Source organism: Leptinotarsa decemlineata, unplaced genomic scaffold (assembly GCF_025532065.1).
Source record: "Leptinotarsa decemlineata unplaced genomic scaffold, Ldec_3_MD MMD2_tig00000232_RagTag_RagTag, whole genome shotgun sequence".
NCBI classification, from domain to species: Eukaryota; Metazoa; Arthropoda; class Insecta; order Coleoptera; family Chrysomelidae; genus Leptinotarsa; species Leptinotarsa decemlineata.
In genome coordinates, this window is record NW_027412546.1 from 766,432 (window position 1) to 793,781 (window position 27,350).

Here is a 27,350-nt window from a genome sequence, read left to right on the forward strand (position 1 = left end):
GAAGTTTCATTCGATGGTTGAGGAGTAGGTATTTTAATAATTATCTTTTCATTGTATTATCTGTGACTGATTGAGAAACATCAAACGAAATCTGTTTTACAAAAATGAGTGATGAACAAGGAAACCATGTCAATTTCCGTTTGAAACAGTTTATCTCGAAAACGGTTCAAAATAGAAATAGTATTATCTGAACAAAGTTAATCTGAAATTAGATGTAGAGCTCAAAAATGTTGAAATATACAGGGTGTTTCATTTGAAAAAATTGAGTTCCATTCATTTTTTCATGAGATCAAACTATCTGCATTTTTTGAAGACCCTGTATGAGGCAAATGAAAATATGACTCGGAGTGAAGATCCTCATAGTATCACTCCACTCCATTTCAAATTTGATCGTTTTAGTGCAAGAGAGTTCAAGATTATCAGCATTTATAAAAGTTAATGTTTGGTAAAAAAAATATCGAAATTAATTTATATCTTCTGAACGGTAATAGATAGGTATAGGGAAATAGTATATGAATTTGTTGACAAAGTGATAATGAATCATAATATGATATTATATACGGAGTGTTCCATTTGAAAAATCAAAGAAGCAACAACGCCGCTTCGTCTTAAATATTTTAGGCGTGTAGGTCATATTGACTTATGCAAACTGTGGAATTTTCAGGTTGATCCGTTGAGTAGTTTGCCAGAAACGGCTAATTAACGCTCATCATGAAAAGCCCTGTATACATGTGCCCGTTCCAAAATTGAAGGTTGACTATTTCAGTTGTATTGCCAATATCTTCCATTTCTGAATCTTTTTTTAAATTTGAAAAATGTCAAATAGTTTTTGAGATATTTTCAAAAAACCAAACCCCTTTTTACTTAATTGTTTTTGATATTTGCAATTTCTGCAATGTAATTCATATATTTATCAGAATTGAACGTGTGGGAATGTATTAAAACCGCTAATGAAAATTTTCGAGTGTTTTTACCTCGTTTCCACAATAACCCATTCAACTATTGCAATAACTATTCGACAAATGATTTCAACACGCAAAATCTTGAGACACTCGAATTGCTCTTTTCGAAGTTTACCAATATTACTGATATTTTAAATCAGTTCTGGTCAGTTAGCAATCAAGTCTTCCACGGTTGATACGTGATGCCTAACAATCGATTATTCTTCCAGTTACTCTCGTGTGTCTTAGATTCAGTATAAATATATTTGTTTTATATTTATATTTCTATCTGTAAGTATCTTCTTATCACGCATGGTTATTTTTTTGGTCGTTTATAAAAAGTGGAAGTTGGACCAGCAAAAACAGTAACTCGGTAGTTTGCTTATACCATTCGCCATTGTTGGAATGTTTTGAAGCGAACAAGGAGAGTTTTCAAACTCTGAAAAATGAAGAGTACGAAAAATTTACTGTTATTTCTTTATATCAAATTCATGTGATGAAGTAATACTAAAATTTCTTGACAAGAGTTGTCTTGCATTCAGCAGCGCTGCTTCGAGTTTTTGCTAGATTTTTTTGAAAAAATAAATCGAATCAAAAGTCGCCCCAGGTAAAAAAGTATTGTTATTGTTTTGTGTTTCATTATTTGACAACAGACTTATCGACTTTCATAAAATAACAGGAGAGCTACATTGGCTCATTAATTTTAATTTCTCATACAAACATTTTTCACACCTCACTGAGTTTCAACAAAGGTTTTTGGAAAAATGATTATTTTTTACAGGCTACACGTAAAAATTCATTCTACCTCTGTCTCCCATCGAAATATGGATGATAGTAACTCCAGCGACTTCAAGAATAAAAAAGTGCATCCACAATTAGAATCAAGTCACGTGAATAATATTTTTTTTGGGTAAGTTCAAAATTATTTGAAGGTTTTTGAGTTTCAATACATCGAGATGAAACCGTATTCCAAAAACAAAGCTTTCATGATTGAACCCCTGACAGCGTTTCGATTCCTCGAAATATCATCAGTGGTGCCAATAGGCTGAACCACAAATTCATTGTTGGTCTCGCGTGTTTTTAACATTTCCACCCAGAGATTTTTTTTTATTCCACATTACACAGATTAGTAGAAAGTAACTGTGTTGCATTGGCATTATATTCATATTTTGAGGATTTTGATGCAATGATAAACGAATCAGAAACACCAACGTTCATTCTGAAAATACAGAAAATACTATTTAATTTATTCGAATAAATATCTATTACGAACTTTCTGTTCACCATGATAAGTTACTGCCTAAATTCAAAGTTTTTTTCATAAAAAAACATGCCAACCAAAACAGAATGCACTCAATCAATTTCCCATATTAGTAAACTTCTTCATTTTTATCGTTTACCAAAAATACATGAACCTAATGTTCCCTCAAGACCAATTGTAAGTTCAATTGGATCTCCCTGTTAAAAGTTAGTAGTATGCCTTTTAGAAATTTTCAAACCAATATCAAAAAATTATAACAGTTTTCTGAAAAAAAACAACCCAATTCATAAATAATAAACTCACAAGTCTTTTCTTTTGATAAAACTCTTCAAATTGTGAGTTCCAGGTTGAAAAATGACTCATCTTCAAAACATCGAGCGATATTAGTTCTGTAGCCTTACTTTCAAAATTGTGTATAGACTAAACCTATTTTCAATATAGATCTGATTTTCTATCAACAAGAATTTGGCATGGCTATGGGTTCCCCTTTATCTACCATCTTAAGTAACATATGTACATGGGACATTTTGAATAATCTTTTGTTGAGACTTGCTGGAACGGTCTCAAAGTTTGGTGAAGATATGATGATCTGAATGTTTTTTAAATAATATCAACGAAAAGGAACCGACAATAAAGTTCACAAGAGAGATTGAGAAGATGATGAACTCCCTTTCCTTGATGTATCGGTAGAGACGACGTCAGATCAATTTGATATAGATGTTAATCGAAAGAAAACACATATATCTCCACTACACATCAAATCACCATGCAACTCAACTGAAAATGTTGATAAAGTGGTACCATTAATAAAATATGTTTTGAAAGAGAACGCTTATCAATAATCGTTTATAAATTCTACGATAGAATAGAAAATGAATCAATTGAAAACCAAAAGACCCTACAAACAGCATCACAAATTCAACAACCTCCAACTCGAAAATTACCGACTCAATATCCACCAACACCTTTCACACCTCACATTCCAGATCTTTCTGAGAAGATAAGACGAATTGGAAATAGGTATGGTGTTAGAACTTCTTACAAAATGAACAATACACTGAGATCTACACACATCGGAAAAGTCTAGGGATATTTTTATAACATACTAAATATCATAAAAATAAATGCATGAGGTCGTTTAATTTCGATTGAATTGGTACACTCGACCACCCTGTAGATTTCTATGGGTTGAACAAAGCCTGCAAAAACGGTAACTAATCTTTCATCAAGTTTTTTACAAACTGTAGGTTTTCGGCTAAAATGAATAATCTGAAAGTGTCGAGTTTGTACATTCTATGCAGTTCTTGCTCAGCAATTAAACTGTAAATATTGTGCTTTAACATGGAACGCCATCACTTACCATTGGCTGAGATGAATAGAGCTGTAGGGCTTCTTCAAGGTGGCATGCGACAAAATGATGTAGCTCTTCATTTGGGGGTCTCCCAAAGTGTTATCAGTCGATTGTGGCGGCGTTTCCGTGAAACTGGCAGTCCAGCCGAACAACATCCAGGGCGAGGACGCGCTACAACTGCAGTTCAAGACCGATTTTTGGTCTTAACCGCAAGAAGACAACCGACAATCACAGCACCTGAGTTGGTTAACGTGTTGCAGCAGACGCACCAGGTAACCATTGGTCGTGATACTGTCAGAAATCGACTGCATGAAGCAGATCTCCACAACAGAAGGCCACTTAGATGTCCACCTTTGTCTAGAGGCAATCGCGGTAGAAGATTAGAGTGGTGTCAAGAACATGAAAACTGGGATGCAAATGATTGGGCCACAGTTTTATTTACAGACAAATCCAGATTTGGATTTCATCCAGATTCTCGTCGAGTAAGACTGTAGAGACGACCTGGAAATAATGAACGTTTGAGACACGTCCAGGAAGTCCACACATACAGAGGTGGTACAGTAATGCTATGGGGCGGAATCATGATCATCGGCAGAACCGATCTCGTTTTTCCAAATCGCTCCCTCACAGCTCGACAGTACCTCGACACCATTCTTCTACCTATCGTCCGTCCGTTTGCTGGTGCTGTTGGTGAAAACTTCCACCTAATGCACGATAATGCTCGTCCACATGTCGCGCGTCTAGTGACTGAATGGCTCACCAACGAAGGAGTTGATGTATTGCCATGGCCAGCACAATCACCGGACCTGAATCCCATCGAGCATGTGTGGGACATGCTTCAACGAAGAATTACTCCGCATATGGGGAACATTCACACAACGTTTCAATTGAGAGAGCTTTTAATCGCTGAATGGGCAAATGTACTTCAACAAGACATTGACAATCTCATTTTGTCGATGCACGATAGATATAGGGCCGTAATAAACCAGCGTGGAGGCCATACTTTGTACTGATTCCAATTTTTTTTGTATTATGATTTTTTTTCGGGGTGCCAAAAAAGAGACATATTTTTTTTTAGTTTTGCTTATATGCGCACTCAGTATTTTTTACCATTTAATAAATTTTGTTGTAAGTTACATTCGTTTAATAATCACCCGTCAACTTTTTTTCCCTAAAGCGACCTATTCAATAATGTGAAGAAATCGAATATATCTCTTTTGGTTCTGGAGATATACAGAAAAAACCAAAAAATCCCAAATTATTTTTTTGCCTACATCTTCTTTATTCGCTGACATATTGAAAATCTGTCCACATTCTGCTATTGGCACTTGATGTGGGCTCTCAGAATATATCCATGAATCTTTTATACAGGGTGTCATCTGACTTGGGCTACCCCCATCTTTGAATTTTTAAATACGGACCAGTATTTTTCGTTGTAGTTTTTGGATCGTAGACGTTCACTTCATACTGAGAAATTAAATTAAATTTTATATTTCGGGATTTTTCGGTAATATTCGATTATAATTGTGTAAATTATTCCCTTTTAAATTACGGCCCTGGAAATTGGTTGACTGAGTTGAATAAAAACACAATAGCAACTTTCACGTCTCCCTATGTACCGTAGAGTTTTTGAGAGTTTTTTTTTCATTTTTAGGTACCTATTCATATTTTTTCCATTGCTCTGAGCGTTTTCTACAATGAACTTCGAATAAAAAAACCTTCTATGATTATCTGAAACATATCTACAACAAAAATATATTACATGTGTTTTGATGAGCAGAAAAAAAAATTGTAGCAATAATAACATTCGAAACGAACTCTCCAATTTATATCAATAAAGTTATCAGTAATTTCCCAAATGTCTCTTGACAACGCAACTATCAACGCAACTATCAAAAAATTTACCCACGGCATGACCAGTAAAGCCAAGCTTTCTGTGCATTAGTTTTATCTGGTTAATTCGCAGTGAGAGCTGCAGTGAATGATAGAGAACGAATCTCTTTCGGCGGTCGATGTCGAAGCTTGGTTCAGCAACTGACCGCCTTTGGGAGCCTCGTCTGTCATCGATATCTCTTCGTAAAGGGAGATTTTAACGTCTTCACTTTCAATACTTCAAATCAATAATATTATGCAGAAAGCAGGGGCTGGTTAATAGTGCCATTGAAAAAAAACAACGAGACAAATTTGAATACAAATGATGTTTTTAAAGTTGCACAACATTAGACATTCATATTTATAGAAATAATTTCACCTTCACATTTGAGGAAACCAGACAATAACAACAAGTATATTTTTCAAATTTCATACTTTTTGGTCCCACTTTTTTTCATTTACAGAGATTGCCATTCCGTTTTATCAGTTGATTTACAAATTGTTAAAATCAAGTTGTGGAAAACAAATTCTAATCCAGTCATTTAAGCTTAAATTAGGTAAGAATCTCGGAATTCGAGATACCCAGCTGTAAGTCTGTAAATACTTGTATATTGACACCCTAAAAGTTGTCTCAAAACCTACATATGGTAGGGTGTAAGCAACTATTAAATTTCAAGGTCAAAGGTCACAAAAATCGTTTTTTTGCGCTTTCTTTGGAAATATCTCATTTCCTATGGGTTTTTTGCTATTTGTATTTATTATCAATATTGTAGAATACACAATTCTCTACAAATTTTGTTTGAAAAAATTTTTTATACGGTGAACCGTTTTCGAGATAGAGCGCGGTCACAGCATCACTTCAGGTAAACCGGTGCCTCCGGTCGAAAACGCGCCATATATAGTTGATGAACTATCGATAAATCAATGATTATAAATATTTGTCAATTTTTATTAACTGTTATTTTCATTAAAAATATTTACGCTATTTGTTTTTTTTTTTATCTGGCGGCACTTTATTGTTGAAATCATAAAAAAATTATATATTGTGACTGTTAGCTGTGTGAGTTTTCGAATTTTTGAGTTGTCATAACTTTGTTAATAATAAATATTTTTTCATGAAATTTTGGTCACGCCTATTTAGAGGCACTCTGAATATCGTAGTATGGCCTGAAACTTCAATAAAGAATTCAAATTTTGTCCCAAGGTAGACAGACCTTTTAGTACTTGACATTAAAAAAAATTTATAAAATCGATTCACAACTTCAAATTTAAGGGGTGTTTCCATTAAAAATGGTTCACCCTGTATATATCGATTTTAACTGTATCAATGGAACTCAATGAATACTATGTGTGAGGAACTTTTAAAAAACTGTGCATCATGTAACTGGAAACGATTCTGTTTGTTGTTCAGTTTCAATAAATTTTTATTCTAAGACCTAAGAAGCACTTAATATACCAAACTTTAGCATCCTAGGCTTTACCAGTACTGAAAAACAGAGATGAATGAGTGAGTATTGTGTAGCCATAAATCAGGTGACCGAAAAGGCCACTCAATTTCACTTCTTATTCGAATTGTTGGCGTTCCACAATTCCGTATCTCCTAATCGAGTGAATGGATTTTCATAAACAATCGGAAATCGAACACTCTAACCCTATTCCCATTGAATAAATGTATAGGAAAAAGCTTCAAAACTTCTTCGTGTTTGAGACATTTTTGTATTCAATTTTTCGATAGTATTATATTAATAATATAATCATCATTAATGATATTATTATTATACATATTGACAATTTCCTGTTTGCGTTTTTATGTTAACGTAGTTCCAAACTACTCTGCTTTGTTTTTGTTTGACCATCCTATATAGTACTCCTAAGCAGAAAATACAAACTTGAGTTTTCTCTTGGAATTCACCTGATGGAATTTTCAGTTGGGGTTTGAGAATATTATACAAGGGATGGAATAAAGACCTGGATGAAGACGATCTTTACCAACCCTTCGAGGAGCACGAATCCCACATTTTAGGCGACCAACTAGAAGAAATATGGAAGGAGGAGAAACTGAACAAGTCGAATCCTTCTTTAGCACGAGCGTTATGGAAAATGTTCCGAAGACGGATATTGTGGCACGGTTTCTGGACGTTTATTCTGGAATTTGTTCTGAAGTGAGTATTTTGCCAAAAGCAGCCACAATAAATGAAATATAAGTGTATCGTTTTTTGTTTCTATCTAACAAGAGATATCTGTTGTGTTTGGTTCCTCCTTGGAAACAAATACAACTACAGCCTACGGCAACGTATAAAAAGACAAACATCGACAAAAATATCTTCAGTTCAAGTTCAGCTACCAAGCAGACACGTGAATATTGCAAGTGGGGACTTTGCTGAAACGTCATGACAATATCAAAGATGTACTAGTTAGCATCATCAGAACATGACTGTGTGGCGGAGTCATTAGTCCATACTTCTTTGGGAACGACGTTGGCCACTGTCAACGGCGATGGTCGATGATTACCAACTTGTTTAGGCTTGAATTGAATGATATGGGCACGAACAACATGTGATTCCACCAGGACGACGCTATATGCCACACAGCTCATACCACATTGGATACTCTGCACGAGCCATTTGAGACCATGTTCATTCCACGTAGAGGTGGGGTGAACTGGCCACCGAGATCGTGCGATTTGATCCCGTTGGACTTTTTCTTGTGGGGTTTCCCAAGTCGCAGGTGTCAATTTCAGGCTGATTCATGCGGAAGGGTTCCATTTTTGGACCTTTATAGTTCATCATTCATTCTAGTGATGTTTTCTCGTTTTTCAAGTATTGTAAAATACAGGCTCATGCTGATGACATTAATGTGGCACAAAATCTCTTCGACGCTGATCTAGATTTGATCAATTGTCTATCAAGTGAACATGATTTGAAAGTTACCCCCAATAAAACATTGATGATGCATTTTGGATCGCAGAAGAATCGTAAATTTGCAGAAAATAATTTCCACTTAGAGCTTGGTAATACTATCTCGACTTTTGTCAATACAGCTGTTGAAAATTCAATAAAACAAGCCTATATGCCATTGAAATTGTTACACTGCATTCGTTCAATTTTAATCCAATATCTGTTGTATGTTACCCATATTTGGAATAACATCATCAGCGCTGGTGTTCTCCAAGGATCCATATTGCCTCCAACCCTCTTTTTATTGTATATCAACGACTTACTAGAGAGAACCAAGAATCCAGTATATTGCTTTGCTGACGACAGCACACTTATCTCTTCATTACATTTGGATCCAGGTTCCAGGTTCCAGGTAACCAGGTTCAATTCAATGCCACAAAAACCCAGGCATCGGTTTTCTCCAAAGTTTGTTGGGTATTGAAATGGACATCAATATATCTTGGCACAATCATGTCACTGGAATTGCAAAGGCTGCTTCTCAAAATCTTGGAACACTGTTCAGAACCGAAAAACTGTACACACCACAGCAACCTTTGTTGCTTTATAAAGCCTAGATCAGACCTTCTTTGGAGTATTGTTCTCATGTATGAAGCTCCGCTTCCAGCCATACCTTGAAGCTGCTGGTTTCCATCCTTACCTAACCTTGTTAGGTAAAGTAATGATTCGTCTAGAGGCATATAAAAACATATCGAAAACATATTGAAAAACATATTAAAATAGTGACCCTGACGCTAAAGTGTTTCCAATAGATTCGTATTATTGATTTTCCAAATTCTGCTAATCAAGTATGACTTCACATTCTTGTTTTCAGATTATCCCAACCGATATTTGTAGGAAAACTCATGACTTTCTACGAGCCAAACCAAAAGACCGTATCCCCAAACGAAGCCTATTTGTACGCGTCGATGATCGTCTTCACCTCCCTCATGTACGTCTTGATCTGCCACACATTCTACCTGGACATCCAGCATCTGGGAATGAAGATGAGGATCGCCTGCTGTTCCCTCATTTACAGGAAAACGCTGAAGCTGAGCAAGAAAGCTCTTGGGAAAACCACCATCGGGCAGATGATCAATCTTTTGTCGAACGATGTCAATCGGTTCGACACTTGGTTCAAAAACTTCCATTTCCTGTGGGCTGCCCCGATTGAGGCGCTGGTGATAATGTTCATGCTCTTCCACGAAACTGGGCTCAACGGACTGACGGGGTTTTCGGTGTTTCTTGTTTTAATTCCTTTGCAAAGTAAGTTTACTTCAAACCTCTCGGAGAGGATGGTATATTTCCAGCTCTACTTCAAAACGGACTGGAAATAATGTTACCTATTCTCATAAAATTGTGTAGAGCTAGTCTGGCTTGGAACTACATACCGCCCAGTTGCTTGGCAACAAGGTTGGTATATATACCTAAAGTGGGTCGGAGAAACCCACACCCTAAATCGGTACGACTAATCAGCCTTACATCCTTCCTGCTGAAAGGAATTGAGAGGATACTGGACGGATATATCAGGAGGGTAGCATTATATGCATCCCCCCTGAATAACCACCAGTATGCTTATCAAACCGGCAAATCGACAGATTTAGTATTAAACAACCTCGTTGAGAAAATTTCTCAATCCCTTGACAACAAGGAGATTGCGGTTGCTGTATTTCTTGATATTGAAAGAGCATTTGACAATGCACTACCTAAATCTATAGGATTGTCTCTGGCTAGGAAGGGTATAGAATCAACCATAACTGTAACTACGACTCTACAAGGCGAGGCCATCAGGTTCAGAATCACCAGAGGCTGCCCTCAAGGTGGGGTACTATCTCCCCTTCTGTGGTCGCTCCTGATGGATAATCTGCTTGATGCCCTTGACGGAAGAAAAGTTGATCTGCAAGCTTATGCAGATGGCCTGAGGGAGCAGATGTCTGTCAACCGTAGTAAAACTGTTTTAATCCTCTTCACCAAGAGGAGACAATTGGACGATCTAACGCCAATTTCCCTCAACACAAAGCCAGACTGTCTCTATGGACATGTCGAAGGATTTGTGGTGAAACTTGGGGTTTAGGTCCCAAATAAATCCATTGGATTTATGTGGTGATTGTCAGACCAATGATCACTTACGGTGCAGTTGCTTGGTGGCGAAAGGCTTTACAGAAAACAGCCCAAGCGGAGCTCTCTGGCTTACAGATACAAGCTTGTCTGAAGAGAGAGGCTAGATGGACTGCATATAGACTTGTGCACTCCAGGAGGACTGGATCCTCCGGGAGAAGGGAATATTGAGAGCAGATAGTTGTTGGTTCACAGATGGATCAAAAACACCTTCCGGTGTAACAATGGTTGATTACATTAGCCTTTGTATAGCACCCCTGGAGGTACTTAGAGGTACTTGGCTTGATTGAGAAGTAAACAAAATTCAAAATGACGCATTAATTTTGAATGTTATTTGTTTCAGTGCTATTAGGAAAATTAACAACGATATTTCGACAAAAAACCGCTATAAAAACAGACGAACGAGTGAGGTTGATGAGCGAGATCATTAGTGGCATCCAAGTTATCAAGATGTACACATGGGAAAGGCCATTTTCCAAATTAGTAGAAGAAGTTAGGAAGTAAGTTGACTGAAACATATTCATATTACAAATTATCTGAGAAACTAAAACACCAAAACATAGACAAAACCCACATTAACCAAATGGAACACAGTCTAAAGACAATACTTAATCAAAATTATTTCGAATCTGAAGGGAAAATTTATAAACAAACAGATGGATTAGCGATGGGATCCCCACTATCTACCATTATATCCGAAATATACCTACAAACCATAGATGAGAAAATCTTAACAATAATAATAACACATGATGAAAAAAGGAGAAAGGTTCAGATATGTTGACGATGGACTGTACATATCACAAAACAATGAAATAAGAATAGAACAAATAAAAAAAAGAAATTAACGAAATAAATCAAAAACTATGTTTCAGCATTGAGGAAGAACACAACTCAAAACTTAACTACCTGGACATAACCATAGGATATAACCACAACAAAACACAATTTCAAATGACAATATACAGGAAACCTACACAAACAAGCTCCACCATACCCGCAAGTTCAAACCATCCACCATCACACAAAATAGCTGCCTATAACGCATGCATATATAGAATGTTAAGGATACTACTCAGCAATGAAGCCCGAAACAAAGAACGGAAAATCATATACCAAATAGCGAACGAAAACGGATACACCCAAGACAATAGATAAACTAGAAATCAGAATCTAACAAAAATTACAGAACAAGGATCAAGCCACCCCAACAGACAAAACAACACAATGATGGACAGCATTTACGTACGTAAGACAACAAACCAAAAAACTAACAAACATCTTCAAACCACCGAACATCAACATCACATACAAGCCGAACACGAAGATAACACAAGAAATAAACAACTATGAAAAAGAAGAAGACAAAGACCAAAACAGGATATACAGTATACAATGCTCGGACTGCAACAAATTCTATATCGGCCAAACCAAGAAAAAACTAATCCAAAGGTACAATGAGCACAAAAAGGCATACATAAATCCAATAGTATATGAATCAAATCTCGCAACACACGCCATACAAAACAAACATAATTTCCCCCACCAGAGAACTCAAAACTCATAAAACAAGTCAACAAGGGAAACCGAATGGACATTTGGGAAAACTTGAACATCCATAAATTTAACAGTCATAAATCACTCATCGAGGAACAAGTACAAATCAAAACACAACAAGATCTAACATTCAATATATTAAACAAAACCATACACATTCCTAGAGAAGATGTAACACAAAGAAGAGTACCTGATGCAGTACAAATACAGGCAAATTTACCTAAAGTACCGGAAATACCTGAGTTGAGACGCTCTGACCGTATAAAGAGGCAGACGACAGGATGACAAGTTCAGTTTGAGGAGTGCCTAGAAGATGACAGTACTACCAACTGTCGAAAGCGCTCGCAGATAATTAATAGAAGATATAATGCTTCAAATCCTTTTTGTAAAACTTAATATTGAAATCATATTACAAAATATTACAGAATCTTCGACTCTCCAAAAAGACATGAATTCAAATTTCATTGCCTTTCTGTATTTCTGGTGATTCATTGATAATGTCATGAGCTCTTAAACTGTGTTGATTATATTGATCTTTTATTTAGCACAAAAGAAGCTAGTTACCTACGGTTCATCAGAATAAATAAAATACAACACATAACAGAGAAAACCCAAAGCACATTCAACTTGAGTCATTCACAGTTGAAACGAGAGTTGAAAAAAATGCAATAGCATAAAGTCAGTACTTACATAGATACACATTACTTTAACATATGACACTTTCAACTTGTTTTAAAGGTAGAGAGAGATTGTCTCTTGAATAGAAACATGTATTTCATTGAAAGCATTTTATGAATAGTTGTGGCACATGGAAGTTACTTCTGTTAGTCGTTTTGTCTTGTTAATTAGTTTGAATTCTGAATAAACATTTTTCTTCCACCCTTTTAGGGCAGAAATTGACCAGATGCAACTGGCAGCCTACATAAAAGCCTTCCACATGTCCTTCAACAAAATCATCACCAGACTATCAGTATTCTTGTGCATCGTGTCCTACACCTTCACCGGCCACAGAGTAAACGCCAAATTCGTATACGTCATCTCCTCATTCTACAACATCCTCAAGTCTTCTATAAGCACAGATTTTCCGCAAGGAGTCAGCCAGATGGCAGAAGCTCTGGTAACGTTGAACAGGATCGAACAGTTTCTTCTTTTCGAAGAAGTCCACCCGAAGGACTTCAAGATATCCTCCAAGTCCGCCAAGAAAATCTACACCTCTACGCCGCTGATCCATGGATCCAGCAAGAAAACGGTGGGAGTTTATCTACAAGACGTTTGTGCCAAGTGGTCGAGCAACGATGATAACACCATAAAGGATATAAATTTCAACGTGGGGCCGAAGCAATTGGTGGCGGTTGTTGGCGCAGTAGGTATGCTGCATTGTATATTTCTTGGGAATTAAATTGTTATCATCATTATATTTAAAGACACTTTCACATAGTCAACACAAAACTCTTCCTCATTTCCTCAGGTTCTGGCAAGTCCTCCCTACTTCACACCATTATGAAAGAGCTACCACTAACCAAAGGCAAGAAAGATGTTGTTGGCAAAATATCCTACGCTTCCCAAGAACCTTGGCTCTTCGCAGGTTCGATCAAGCAGAACATTCTCTTCGGCGAGGAGTGGGACCTGAGAAAATACGAGAAGGTGATTAAAGTCTGCGCCTTGGAGAGAGATTTCTCTATCCTACCCTACGGCGACAGAAGCATAGTGGGAGACCGAGGGATCACCCTGAGCGGGGGCCAAAGGGCTAGAGTTAACTTGGCCAGGGCCGTGTATAAGTCTGCCGATATTTACATACTGGATGATCCACTTTCAGCGGTCGACACTAAAGTGGGAAAGCAACTGTTCGAAGATTGCATCTGCGGCTACCTCAAGTCTAAATGCACCATCCTCGTGACGCACCAGCTGCAATACCTGAAGAACGTCAGCAAGATCTATGTTATGGAGAACGGGACGTTCGCTACGTTCGGCACCTACGAGGAAATTCGGAAATCCTCGATGGAGTTTGCCAAGCTGTTCAAGCACCACATCGACGACGAAGAAATTGATGATACCATCGATGAGCAGGCCTCGGAGGAGACGTGTCTAAAGGAGCAAGACGAGCCGATTGAACTCAAGGAGTTCAGGAACACCGGAGACTTCTCGTGTAGAGTGTATGCGGCCTACTTCAAGGCTGGAGGTGGTTACTGTTCATTCATCTTCGTTTTCCTCCTAATCGTCCTCACCCAGATTGTGTCAAGTGGATCGGATTATTTCGTTAAATACTGGTAAAACTGCGAAATCAGAGCTCCATAATTGCTGTAGTAGAAACAAAAAAACGGCAGATAGGGACTCGTTGCCTCCGACTTGTTTACTCAAAGACACGGACAGCCATCATTCGTTTCTAAGAAAGTTCACAAAAATCATATTTTGTCAATTTTCAAATTGACGCAAGCTATGAAGCGAGGATGTCGATAGTAAGCCAAGAACATGCTTCTCGAAAACACCTGGTCGGAAATTGAATCTGGTGCTAGAGCTAGAATAGAGGTAGGTGGCTCACGCCTGTTCTAGCTCGACCAAATAGATCCACCTTTTCAACGAAGCCGATAACTTCATTTGGTGAACGATTCTCCAGGTCAGCTAACCAGAGTGCCAAATGCTGGAAATCTGATCAGGCACGCAGCAGAGCATGCACTTTGTTAATAGGGTCATTCATTCATTGTGAAGAATAACCTTCACCAAGGTTGGCAGACCATAGTACATTTTCCTTGATTTAGACAAGCTGGTCGATGACTATCTTCGTCAGGTTGACAAGCGGAACAAATGTGCTTGGGAAGTCTTCTAAGATGCATTCCAGAGAGACGCGCTACAAAATACCTCTCTTGGTCTTTTCAGGTAATATTTAGCCATCCAGGCTTGAATGTGCAGCAGCAGATTCGTACATGAGAGCTTTCTTCTGAATCACAATGTCTACTGTAGAGATTGAGATTGTCAGATATTCATTGACCGCAGCAACATTCCCATATTTGGACGACTGGTAGAGAATCCAAAGTCATACACAAGTTAATAAACATTTTCTTGGCGTTGTAAGTTCTTGGCTCCTACTGGGCAGCGTCTGAATTGGTAGCAAATTGCCAATTCTCAACAAATTATCTCTGGTCTAGCTTCCTGGCCATACTGGCCTGCTGACTTCCGTGCAAAGGGGGGTGCTGTAAGCAGCTTCATCGGACCAGAACCTGTCATTGGCCAAACAAACAATGAACATCTGGATGCCATGAAGACTTAAGGACTTCTGGTAAAATATTCCAGGATTGGCTCACTCCAAGTTCATTCACCCTCCGAAGCTTTAAATCAAACAGTGGCGACCATGTATGTCGCCTCTGTTTGAAAAATGATGAAACAGCAGAGCATTCACTTTGTGCCTGCCCCGCTGCGGACCGAATCAGGTTTCCAGAGTTTCCAGAGCACCACTGATGAGACCTTGCTTCATGTTTTGGGCCCTTGTTTCATCCACAGTATTGAAAGACAAACATATCTCAATAGACGCTCGGTTGTCACTCCTGAAAAACGGACGGATTCATTTCACGCTTTCTTGGGACTATCAACATTTGTTCAAAGAAGCATATTGAAAGTTTCAGGGAATATTTTTGAATTTTGGTCACACATTTTCCAATACTGTGAAATACTGCCAGGATCAGTTCTTGCACCCAATTAAAGTTAGACGGAATAGGCTGAGACTTGCGATCATTAACCATCCAACATCGATCATCTTCCAAAACGCATTCTGTTCTAGTTCTTGAGTAAATTCAAGTTCGAAGCAGATTTTTATTTCTTGTTTGTTTCTATTATAGTGATTAGAGCAGCTGCATCCAGTTCATGATGATAAACTCTTCCAGGGTCAACTTGGAACAGAACGTCTTTCAAAAGGAATACAAGAATAACACCTTTTTTGAGTCGTATCTGGACGATGTGGTGATGGAAGGACAGCTCGATATAATTCACAACAATCCATTGGATAGCAAAGCCGTTGAGGGCTTCTACACTACTTACAACTGTATTTACATCTACTCTGCGATCATTTCTCTGGTCATTGTCCTCACGATTTGTAGATCGATTTCTTTTTTCAGAATGTGCATGAAAGCCTCTATCAGATTGCACAACAACATGTTTGCTAAGGTGTGCAACGCAACTATGTTTTTTTTCAATACCAATCCTTCAGGAAGGATTTTGAACAGGTTTTCCAAGGATATGGGATGCATCGATGAGGTACTGCCACTGTGTCTCATAGATACAATGCAGGTAATTGCACATTTTGATAAATGCAGCTCTTCGAAATCATGTTTAGGGTATGTCCAAATATTGATATATCGTAGCTGATGAAAAACAATCACCCACAGAACAGAATCGAAAAAATTGATACATGTTCTCGAAATTCAATTGATATAATCAGGTAATAAATCTCTCATCCTCTAATCCTGATTTATTCATCCAATTTCAATTTAAATTTGAACACAAAAAAATTCGGGATAGTCGTAAGTTTGCTGAAAAGCTGTGTGTCTCTAAAAAATAGAATATTATCATTTGAATCTAATGTAAACACTGTCTCTAAATGTGTCGCTGACCAAATTAGCAACATCAGAAGATGATAACATTTATTTTAATGATATGACAAGTATCTCCTATTCAACGGCTCTGTAACGAAATCGATCATGGAACTTTTTTGAATAATCATCAACCTTCGATTTTTCAAGAAGCGTGTTTGTTTATAAGCTCGAGAACAGGTGATCATTATATACAGCGTGACTCACGGTCGATGGTAGGTTAGACGTTTCTGGAAAACGCAAAGCATGATTTCTCTGAAAATTTCACCTCTCACATTTCCTTACCTGTTCTATCGATCTAAAATATTTTCAGCATTGCGGCGTTGCCACTTCCATCAAAAAGTGCTAACAACTTTATTTTTTCAAACGGAACACCACGTATATTAATACCTTTTTGGAATCGTTCTGGTATTTTAATACTTTTTTGTTAATAATGTCCTATACCTATCTCTATCTGTTTTCGAGATAAAAAATAAATTGTGCTAAATATGGTCCAAAACATAGCCTTAATTGAAATTAAGTACATCAGTACTCTCAATTCATGAAAAGTTGATATTTTGATGATAGTTTGGACAAACTCGAAATATTTAAATAACACCAAGAAATCGACCCCATATCATACAGGGCGTGCTAAAATTACTATTATTTCCATTGTGCATAAAAGTAGTCAAAAGTTCATTTTTTCAAAAAAAACCCCTGTATATTACTCGGTAAATTGAAAGATGGTGAAAAATGCTTCAATATGGTATATCATGTCCCTATACCTAAATCGTCAAGTTTTCTCAATAAAGTCGCTTCTTCTAGAAACATTATTTTTTTTTAGAATTTGGATTTAGGTAGCAGTGGAATTATCAAGCTTATAGCAGTTCGGTTACTTTTATAAGTAATTTACAAAGAGTTATCGACGGTGTTTCGAATCATCTTCCAAAATGAATGCAAATATCGATTATTCAAACGAAGTTCTTATGAAATTATTTATTATACACATGAACAAAGTGATCAAATCATCGTCAGTACGTGTAAAAAATTCAACCAAATGTATCCTGAATTAACACCAATGAACGAGAGGAAGTTTGTGAGGTTACAAAATAATTTCCTTAACTATGGCTCAAAGTTTCCAGGAAACAACTGTACCAAAAATCAGTCATTTTTAGGTGAAAAGTAAGATTTTGTGGGCTAAAACATGTGAAAGTACAGACAATAACATATCAGACAATAACATATCACATTTTCACAATAAATGCTGAAAATGTTGTCCATTACATTCTAAACACTTTTAAATATTTTTTTGTACGCGACTTGTGGTTGCTTTTTCAATTTCCTGGGGATCCAGATCTTCAATACTCCACACTATTCGCCGTCGCAATTCTTCTTTGGTAGGCACTGGAGTACTGTATACCCTTTCTTTTAAAACACCCCATAAAAAAAGTCAAGTGGCGTGAGATCGGGTGATCTCGGTGGCCAATCCCACGGCCCTAAACGCCTAAACCAACGATCGTCGAAGAGTTCGTCAAGTTTCCTGGAAACTTCCTGGGTGGAATGAGCTGGCGCTCCGTCCAGTTGAAACCACGAATTTCTATATTCCTCTAAAGGCGAATTTTCAAGAAAATCGGTTACAGTCGTCCTTAATATTTGGAGATATCTCTATACATTCAGTGTGTCTTCATAAATAAAAATGCTAATTTTATTGTTCTTCAGAATACAGAAAACATTCAGGTCAAACTTTTCTTGAAAACCCGTTTCTTTTGTAACATGAGGATTATGATCAGCTCAAAAATGTTTATTCCTTCTATTGAAAATACCATGCCTCGTAAATTTTGATTCGTCGCTCCAAATTCTTTTTGACAAAAATTCCCGATCTTCCTGTGTATGAATCAAAAGGGATTCACAAAAATGCATTCTACGTTCGAAGTCTTCTGCTTTTAGAGCTTGAACTTTGCTAAATTTATACGGATGCATTCCGTGATTTTTCAAAATTCGTTGTACTGAAGCATGTGATACACCTAAATATTTTTCTGCACTGCGAATGGAAGCTTCTGGATATGCATAAAATATGCCAAAACGTTAACAGTATTGTCCTCATTTGAAGTAACAGGTTTTGGTAATGTTGAAGGCGCTTTTAACATGGAGCCACAGTTAAGGAAATTATTTTGTAATCTTACAAACTTCCTCTCGTTCATTTGGTTGAATTTTCTACAAGTTCTGGCAATGATTTGATCACACAGTCCGTGTATACTAAAGTTTTCGTTAGAGGTAAAACTCAAGAAGTCGTTTGTAGGCCTTCCACATGACCACCTTTGCTCAATGGGTTCCAAACCAGTGAAGAAATTATTTAAATCAAACGAGTGTATTATTGCACAGCATTTTTGTCGATAACTGAATATGTCTCGACTTTTCGCAGATCGCCTTGAATGTCATCGCAGTAAACATAGTCATAGCAACTGTTAACCCATGGATATTGGTCCCCACTTTAGTTATGGTACTCATTTTTTATCTATTCAAAGTCATTTACGTTTCTTCTAGTAGAAATGTCAAGAGAATGGAAGCGACAAGTGAGTTTATTGAAAGCATACGTTAAACTTCAGTTTGGAAATAACAATTTTTTTTAGCTCGCAGTCCCGTGTTCTCCCACATTCACGCTTCTCTTCAAGGATTACCAACAATACGAGCTTTCGGAGCCCAGCAGATCCTCCGGAAGGAGTTTGATCGTCACCAGGATCTTCACAGCACGGCGTATTACATGTTCCTGTGCTGCAACGGAACTTTCGGATTCTGGTTGGATCTGTTGTGTGTCGGATACATCTCGCTGGTCACTCTCAGTTTCTTTTTCATGGGAAACGGTATGTACAATTACGGTAATGGAGACGGTACTCACCCCCTTTGAGCTCATGAAGAAAAGAGAAATGAAACTTTCTATGTTTTTTTACCACTTATATTTGTAACTAACGTTGCTGCAGTTTCGTCCTATACGGACATTTTCAAACTTATACAATAAACTCTTTGTTTATTGTACAAGTATAATCGTTCACACGTACTCTCTGTTTGTTATTTGATAAGTAATTACTTATCCATTCATAAACCATACCCTCAATCTCAAATCTTCTCAGCTTCTGAAGCAAAATACTTCTATCAATCGTTTCAAAGGCCCTTTTGAAATCTAAAAAGACACTACAACATATTTACCTTCATCTGTTTTATTAGTAAATTTAGTTAATGATAACTTTAGTGCTGTTTCACAAGAATGTTTTTTTCGAAAACCAGATTGATTGCTAAACATGATTTGATTTTTGTCAATAAACTCTAATAATTGATTATATACTGCTATTTCTAAAACTTTCTCTATTGGCGGTAAGGTATTAATAGGTCTAAATTCACTTGCTTCTATAGTGATTGTAACTTTAGGTATGGGTTTAATGGTACTTATTTTTCATAATTCGGGCAATTGACTATTCTGGAGCGATGTATTGATTAAATTGAGGATTGCATGACCAGCTGTGTCAAATGCTTGCTTTAACATTTCTGAATTCAAGATTTCATGGATACTACATTTATCATCTAATGACCCAATTATATCATTCAAATCTCTTACGATAATCAATCTGAAGGTGCTGAAGGGCAAATATAAATTACTATCCAAATTGAACCATGGTTCGGAATTCTCAATACCTTGGACTATATGTTGGATGCTGTTTACAAAATATAGGTTAAAAGTTTCGGCCATGTCAGGCCATGTATGATCATTACTATTAACAAGGGTTTTTAAGGTTTTCCACATCAAATGAGAATTATTCTTGTATCTGTCTATTTTGTTATGATAATACTGAACTTTCTTTATTTTCAATGAGTTAACCACATCGTTTCTCAATTTTTTTACAATTTTCCCATCTAATTATTTTTACCACGTATTTCCTACCACGTAGTAAGGGCTACATCCATCAATTTATTTTTTTCGTCATTAAATTCTTTCTAGTATAACAATAAACAAAAATAAAAGGAAATGAGAAAACGCTGAAAAAAAGAAAAATGTTTCGTTTGGGCAATAGAAGGGTTATAGTTCAAGTAAACGATATGCTGCAACCTACCTTCCAATAGCTCCCTTTAATAATAAAGTTAGGGAGCTAACTAATTTCGTTATTCAATAATCATTTCTGATTATATAAGAATCACAAGGACTATACAGCGTGACTCACGGTCGATGGTAGGTTAGACGTTTCTGGAAAACACAAAGCATGATTTTTCTGAAAATTTCACCTCTCACATTTCCTTACCTGTTCTATCAATCTAAAATATTTTCAGCATTGCTGCGTTGCCACTTCCATCAAAAAGTCCTAGCAACTTTATTTTTTTAAATGGAACACCCCATATATTAATACATTTTTGGAGTCGCTCTGGTATTTTAATACTTTTTTGTCATTAATGTCCTATACCTATCTCTATCTGTTTTCGAGATAAAAAATTAATTGTGCTAAATATGGTCCAAAACATAGCCTTATTTGAAATTAAGTACATCAGTACTCTCAATTCATGAAAAGTTGATATTTTGATGATAGTTTGGACATACTCGAAATATTCAAATAACACCAAGAAATCCACTACATATCATACAGGGCGTGCTATAATTACTATTATTTCCATTGTGCATAAAAGTAGTCAAAAGTTCATTTTTTCAAATGAAACCTCCTGTATATTACTCGGTAAATTGAAAGATGGTGAAAAATGCTTCAAGATGATATTTCATGTCCCTATACCTAAATCATCAAGTTTTCTCAATAAAGTCCCTTCTTCTAGAAACATTATTTATTTTAGAATTTGGATTTAGGTAGCAGTGGAATTATCAAGCTCATAGCTTGATAATTCGGTTACTTTTATAAGTAATTTACAAAGAGTTATCGACGGTGTTTCGAATCATCTTCCAAAATGAATGCATATATATATATATCGATTATTCAAACGAAGTTCTTATGAAATTATTTATTATACACGGACAGTGTGATCAAATCATTGCCAGAACTTGTAGAAAATTCAACGAAATGTATCCTGAATTAACACCAATGAACGAGAGGAAGTTTGTAAGATTACAAAATAATTTCCTTAACTATGGCTCCATGTTAAAAGCGCCTTCAACATTACCAAAACCTGTTACTTCAAATGAGGACAATACTGTTAACGTTTTGGCATATTTTTATGCATATCCAGAAGCTTCCATTCGCAGTACAGAGAAAGATTTAGGTGTATCACATACTTCAGTACAACGAATTTTGAAAAGTCACGGAATGCATCCGTATAAATTTACCAAAGTTCAAGCTCTAAAAGCAGAAGACTTCGAACGTAGAATGCATTTTTGTGAATCCCTTTTGATTCATACACAGGAAGATCGGGAATTTTTGTCAAAAATAATTTTGAGCGACGAATCAAAATTTACGAGGGATGGTATTTTCAATACAAGGAATAAACATTTTTGGGCTGATTCTAATCCTCATGTTACAAAAGAAATGGGTTTTCAAGAAAAATTTGACCTGCATGTTTTCTGTATTCTGAAGAACAATAAAATCACCTTTTTTATTTATGAAGACACACTGAATGCAGAGAGATATCTCCAAATATTAAGGACGACTGTAACCGATTTTATTGAAAATTTGACTTTAGAGGAATATAGGAATTCGTGGTTTCAACTGGACGGAGCGCCAGCTCATTCCACCCAGGAAGTTTCCAGGAAACTTGACGAACTCTTCGACGATCGTTGGTTTAGGCGTACAGGGCCGTGGGATTGGCCACCGAGATCACCCAATCTCACGCCACTTGACTTTTTTTAATGGGAAGTTTTAAAAGAAAGGGTATACAGTACTCCAGTGCCTACCAAAGAAGAATTGCGACGGCGAATAGTGCGGAGTATTGAAGATCTGGATCCCCAGGAAATTGAAAAAGCAACCACAAGTCGCGTACAAAAACATTTTGAAGTGTTTAGAATGTAATGGACAACATTTTCAGCATTTATTGTGAAAATGTGATATTTTGTTTACAATTTTGTTATTTTGAATCATCCTATTCTGTTATTGTCTGTACTTTCACATGTTTTAGCCCACAAAATCTTACTTTCTACCTAGAAATGACTGATTTTTGGTACAGTTGTTCCCTGGAAACTTTGAGCCATAGTTAAGGAAATTATTTTGTAACCTTACAAAGTTCCTCTCGTTCATTGGTGTTAATTCAGGATACATTTGGTTGAATTTTTTACACGTTCTGACAATGATTTGATCACTTTGTTCATGTGTATAATAAATAATTTCATAAGAACTTCGTTTGAATAATCGATATTTGCATTCATTTTGGAAGATGATTCGAATCACCGTCGATAATTCTTTGTAAATTACTTAAGTAACCGAACTACTATAAGCTTGATAATTCCACTGCTACCTAAATCCAAATTCTACAAAAAAAATGTTTCTAGAAGAAGCGACTTTATTGAGAAAATTTGACGATTTAGGTATAGGGACATGATATATCATCTTGAAGCATTTTTCACCATCTTTCAATTTACCTAGTAATATACAGGGGCTTTCATTTGAAAAAATGAACTTTTGACTACTTTTATGCACAATGGAAATAATAGTAATTTTAGCACGCCCTGTATGATATGGAGTCGATTTCTTGGTGTTATTTAAATATTTCGAGTTGGTCCAAATTATCATCAAAATATCAACTTTTCATGAATTGAGAGTACTGATGTACTTAATTTCAATTAAGGCTATGTTTTGGACCATATTTAGCACATTTTATTTTTTATCTCGAAAACAGATAGAGATTGGTATAGGATATTATTAACAAGAAAGTATTAAAATACCAGAGCGACTCCAAAAATGTATTAATATACGGGGTGTTCCATTTCAAAAAATAAAGTTGCTAGGACTTTTTGATGGAAGTGGCAACGCCGCAATGCTGAAAATATTTTAGATCGATAGAACAGGTAAGGAAATGTGAGAGGTGAAATTTTCGGAAAAATCATGCTTTTTGTTTTCCAGAAACGTCTAACCTACCATCGACCGTAAGTCACGCTGTATACAGTTATTTGTACTAAGTATTTGTTATGCAATTCCACTATTCTGTTTTCTGCTATTTTTCAATTTTCAATTGAAAATTATTTAGGTTCAGAATTAATTTCCAATTCGCGTTTTGTTATAACAGTGGCTTCCCTAGTTAGGCTAGTTCAGTGAGATGAATTGGAAGGCGAGGAACAATAAAGTTATCTGCCAGATTTCATGATTCATCATTATTAGAATTTTTGAAGAATATATCCAAGGTTTTCATTATATAGTCCAATTCTCTTGGTGATTTGCGTAGAAGGATTGTCAGAGTAGATATCTTTCAATGGCTCCAGAAACTCTAGAGTTTGCTGGGAAGAAGAGAGAATATGGTGCATAACTTTGAGATAGGGTCTTTGGTTGAAAAGTTTTCCTTCAAAAGAACAATCAACTTGTCCAAGTGATTTCCAGTTTGATATACGATTTTGACACATTAACACGTTGTATAATGATTTTCTGACGGAACTCACTATATCATTCATAATCTTCGAGAAAAGCAAAGTTTTTGGCTTTCTGCTTCTCCATCTTCATATAAAAAAGTGGAAAATTTCGAAACGGAGGAAAAAAGCAATCAAGTTCGGAAGCAGAAATCCAAAAACCTTTCTTTCTCAAAAAATAATCTTTCCTTAAAATATCCTCCTTTCAATTTCAAGAATTTTCAACTTGCGCTGTGTATATCTCTGCAGAAGTGTCAATATTTCTTTTCAGAAACGTACGGTGGAAATGTGGGCCTCGCAATCACTCAGGCCATGAGCTTGACAGGAATGTTCCAATGGGGAATGCGTCAGTGGAGCGAACTGGACAACTCAATGACGTCAGTAGAAAGAGTGGTGGAATACACGGAATTAAAACAGGAGTCGACCGAAGAGAAAAAAAATCCCCCGATAACTTGGCCCGAACATGGAAATCTAGATTTCCAGTCGGTGTATCTCAGATACGCCACTAACGAGCCTTATGTCCTGAACAACCTCTCTTTCAAAATCAAACCCCGAGAAAATGTCGGGATAGTCGGGAGAACGGGAGCCGGAAAATCTTCTCTGATCTCGGCTCTGTTCCAGCTGGTGGAAATAGAAGGAAAGGTGCTCATCGATGGGATCTGTACCAGCGATATACCTCTGAAGTGTCTACGATCGAAAATAGCTATAATTCCGCAAGAACCGGTGCTCTTTACTGGAACCGTCCGCTCGAATTTGGATCCGCTGAATGAGTACACGGACTTTCAGCTTTGGAGCGTTCTTGAAGAAGTTGAACTGAAAGGTAGGGTTGAATTCGAATTTACGGATTCATTATCAATTATATTTGTCATTCTTTGAATACCGAAACATTTTGGTTGATGTTGTTGAATACAGTATAGGGATTCCTTGATCAAAATGTTGAAGCAGTAGGAGTATAGTCTATCCATTCCCAATTGGAACGGCAATCAAAATAAGAGTACAGTCATAAACATTTCTTGCCTCTGACCCTTAGTCGCCCAAATAGTTAGTAAACGGGCTATCAAATGTAGTTGAGAAGGCTCGGCTAGCTGGACTGGCTGAATACAAATTTTTTGTCCGTTTCACAATATGTATTTATCAGTGCCGTGTGTTCGTGGGGTTAAGTGAGGTAGTGAGTGGTTTTGCAAACCGATTTTTGAAAACTTTTTCTAGAGATCAATTACCCTAACACCAAACTGATATTTTTGCACTCGCCGCACGTTTCGCTAACAAGGTTAGCATCTTCAGGAAAAGCAAATTGATACTGAATCTAAATACAAGGGTTAGCTGTTTATATACCTAAAGTTTTTTGGTCCGATGTGGACTTTGTTTGTTAAATGATGATTATCCTAATTGATTTTTCGGTAATTAATTAGTGGAACCACTACCTGGAAATTAATTTGTCAACAATAGATTAAAAAGCGGACAAATTAATTTGCAGGTAGTGGTTCCACTAGTTAATTACCGAAAAATCAATTAGGATAATCATAATTCAACAAACAAAGTCCACATCGGGCCAAAAAACTTTAGGTATATAAACAGCTAACCCTTGTCTTTAGATTCAGTATCAGTTTGCTTATCCTGAAGATGCTAACCTAACAGTATATACTATACTGTATACTATACTGTATACTATACTGTATACTATACAATACTTGACTTGTGTGAACATAAAGGTATTCAACCAACAATAAAAAAACATTCAAATATTTCACTATCATTATTATAGGTATGGTTTCTGATATGCAGTTGGGCCTGGAAAGCAAAATCGGCGAAGGAGGATCAAATCTGAGTGTAGGCCAAAGACAGTTAGTTTGTTTAGCAAGAGCCAACCTGAGAAACAACAAGATTCTCGTGTTGGATGAAGCCACGGCCAACGTTGATCCTAAAACGGATTCGTTGATACAGTCTACAATCAAGAAAAAATTCGCAGACTGTACTGTTCTGACTGTAGCTCACAGGTATGTGTTTCAACAAGTTCGACAGATATAATTAATAACCAAGCAATAAAAACAACAATAAAAGTGAACTTCGATGATTTACAAAACATGCTTGAATGAAAAAGAGGCGAAAAATTCAAATTTGGAGAAAGTACGATATCCGGAACTTTTTGTTCCGTTATGAACATTTTTGCTACGGTTTTTATCATTAATTTTTCAAGTACATTGAAACCTTTGAATAATCTATCATTGAGGAACGCCTTGTATGTTTCAGGTTGCATACAGTTATGGATTCTGATAAAGTACTGGTGATTGACGGAGGCTCCGCTGTGGAATTCGATCATCCTCATTTGCTGCTTAAAAATCCCGAAGGAATATTTTACGGTTTGGTAAAAGAGACGGGAAAAGCAATGGCTGATCATCTTATTGAAATCGCAGAAAAGGTAATATCGTTTGAAAATAGTTATGTATTTGATTACAACAGCATTTACTTTTTCAGAATTTCAAGTCAACTCACAAATGAATGAATATTCCAATTCGAATGGAAAGCTGATATTTCATTGTGATATGTGTACTAGTTTTTAAGTGTTGTTACTGTTATAGGTATTGAATTGAAATTTCATAATATGTTTTTATGTTAGAATTTGTACATATTACACGTTATTTTATTAGAGTGGTTTATCAATTCTTTTCGCAAAACCAACGCAATTGGAATATCATGCTTGAACAATTAATTTCAGGCTCGCTAATGATCGTAAGAATGCGTTTTGGTCGTGTCGCCATAAATTCTTTGTGTTTTACAAATAATGCGTTCACATAAAATTTCTCAAACAATTCAGATGTTACCAAATGAACCAAAACCATACAAAACGAAAGCAGTTTCTCACAAATAAAAACGTCGTTACTATAAATTGAAAACAATGCAGGTGATATGTAAAAAATCACTGCCACTTCAAGGTATTATTTGTTCATAGAACACAAATAAATAATCAAAAAAATTTGAGTAATAGCAAAAAGTTTGCTCTTTCTACACGTATACAGGGTGTTCCTTAAACACATGCTAATATTTAAGGAGGTAATTCTTAGACCCATTTTAAGAAAAAAACTTCCTATGGACGTATGTCCTAAACGCCTTAACTTTTGAGATACAGGGTGGCAAAGTTTTCAAAAATAATCAGTTTTTTAACAATAACTGAGATACTTTTGTAGACATCTTTGGCATATTTGGTATATATGTTCCATGCC

General features: G+C 36.4%; 1 protein-coding gene across 3 annotated transcripts; it reads left to right on the forward strand.

Annotated features, from left to right (window-relative positions):
* The first annotated feature begins 952 nt into the window (after positions 1–952).
* Positions 953–26,778, forward strand: LOC111504023 (probable multidrug resistance-associated protein lethal(2)03659). Of its 3 annotated transcripts, none has more exons than XM_023158491.2 (14): positions 953–1,232; positions 1,723–1,851; positions 7,354–7,587; positions 9,194–9,624; positions 10,820–10,976; positions 12,922–13,400; positions 13,502–14,300; positions 15,909–16,311; positions 19,015–19,165; positions 19,223–19,453; positions 24,401–24,949; positions 25,895–26,126; positions 26,380–26,548; positions 26,605–26,778. In XM_023158491.2, exons 2-14 carry the CDS (start codon positions 1,766–1,768, stop codon positions 26,626–26,628), a joined length of 3,945 nt encoding a protein of 1,314 aa, XP_023014259.2. In that variant the 5' UTR covers positions 953–1,232; positions 1,723–1,765; the 3' UTR covers positions 26,629–26,778. The 3 variants fall into 3 exon arrangements, with proteins under 3 accessions (XP_023014259.2, XP_023014262.2, XP_023014260.2); XM_023158494.2 differs by lacking the exon at positions 953–1,232 and adding an exon at positions 1,375–1,394; XM_023158492.2 differs by lacking the exon at positions 953–1,232 and adding an exon at positions 1,401–1,548.
* Positions 26,779–27,350: the final 572 nt, after the last annotated feature.

What these genes read in the sequence shown, in the direction of transcription:
- LOC111504023 (XM_023158491.2), top strand. Translation starts at nt 1,766, where the DNA reads ATGGATGATAGTAACTCCAGCGACTTCAAGAATAAAAAAGTGCATCCA. An exon ending in GTGAATAATATTTTTTTTGG is followed by an intron (nt 1,852 to 7,353) that starts GTAAGTTCAAAA and finishes TGGAATTTTCAG; the next exon opens with TTGGGGTTTGAGAATATTAT. An exon ending in TGTTTTAATTCCTTTGCAAA is followed by an intron (nt 9,625 to 10,819) that starts GTAAGTTTACTT and finishes TATTTGTTTCAG; the next exon opens with TGCTATTAGGAAAATTAACA.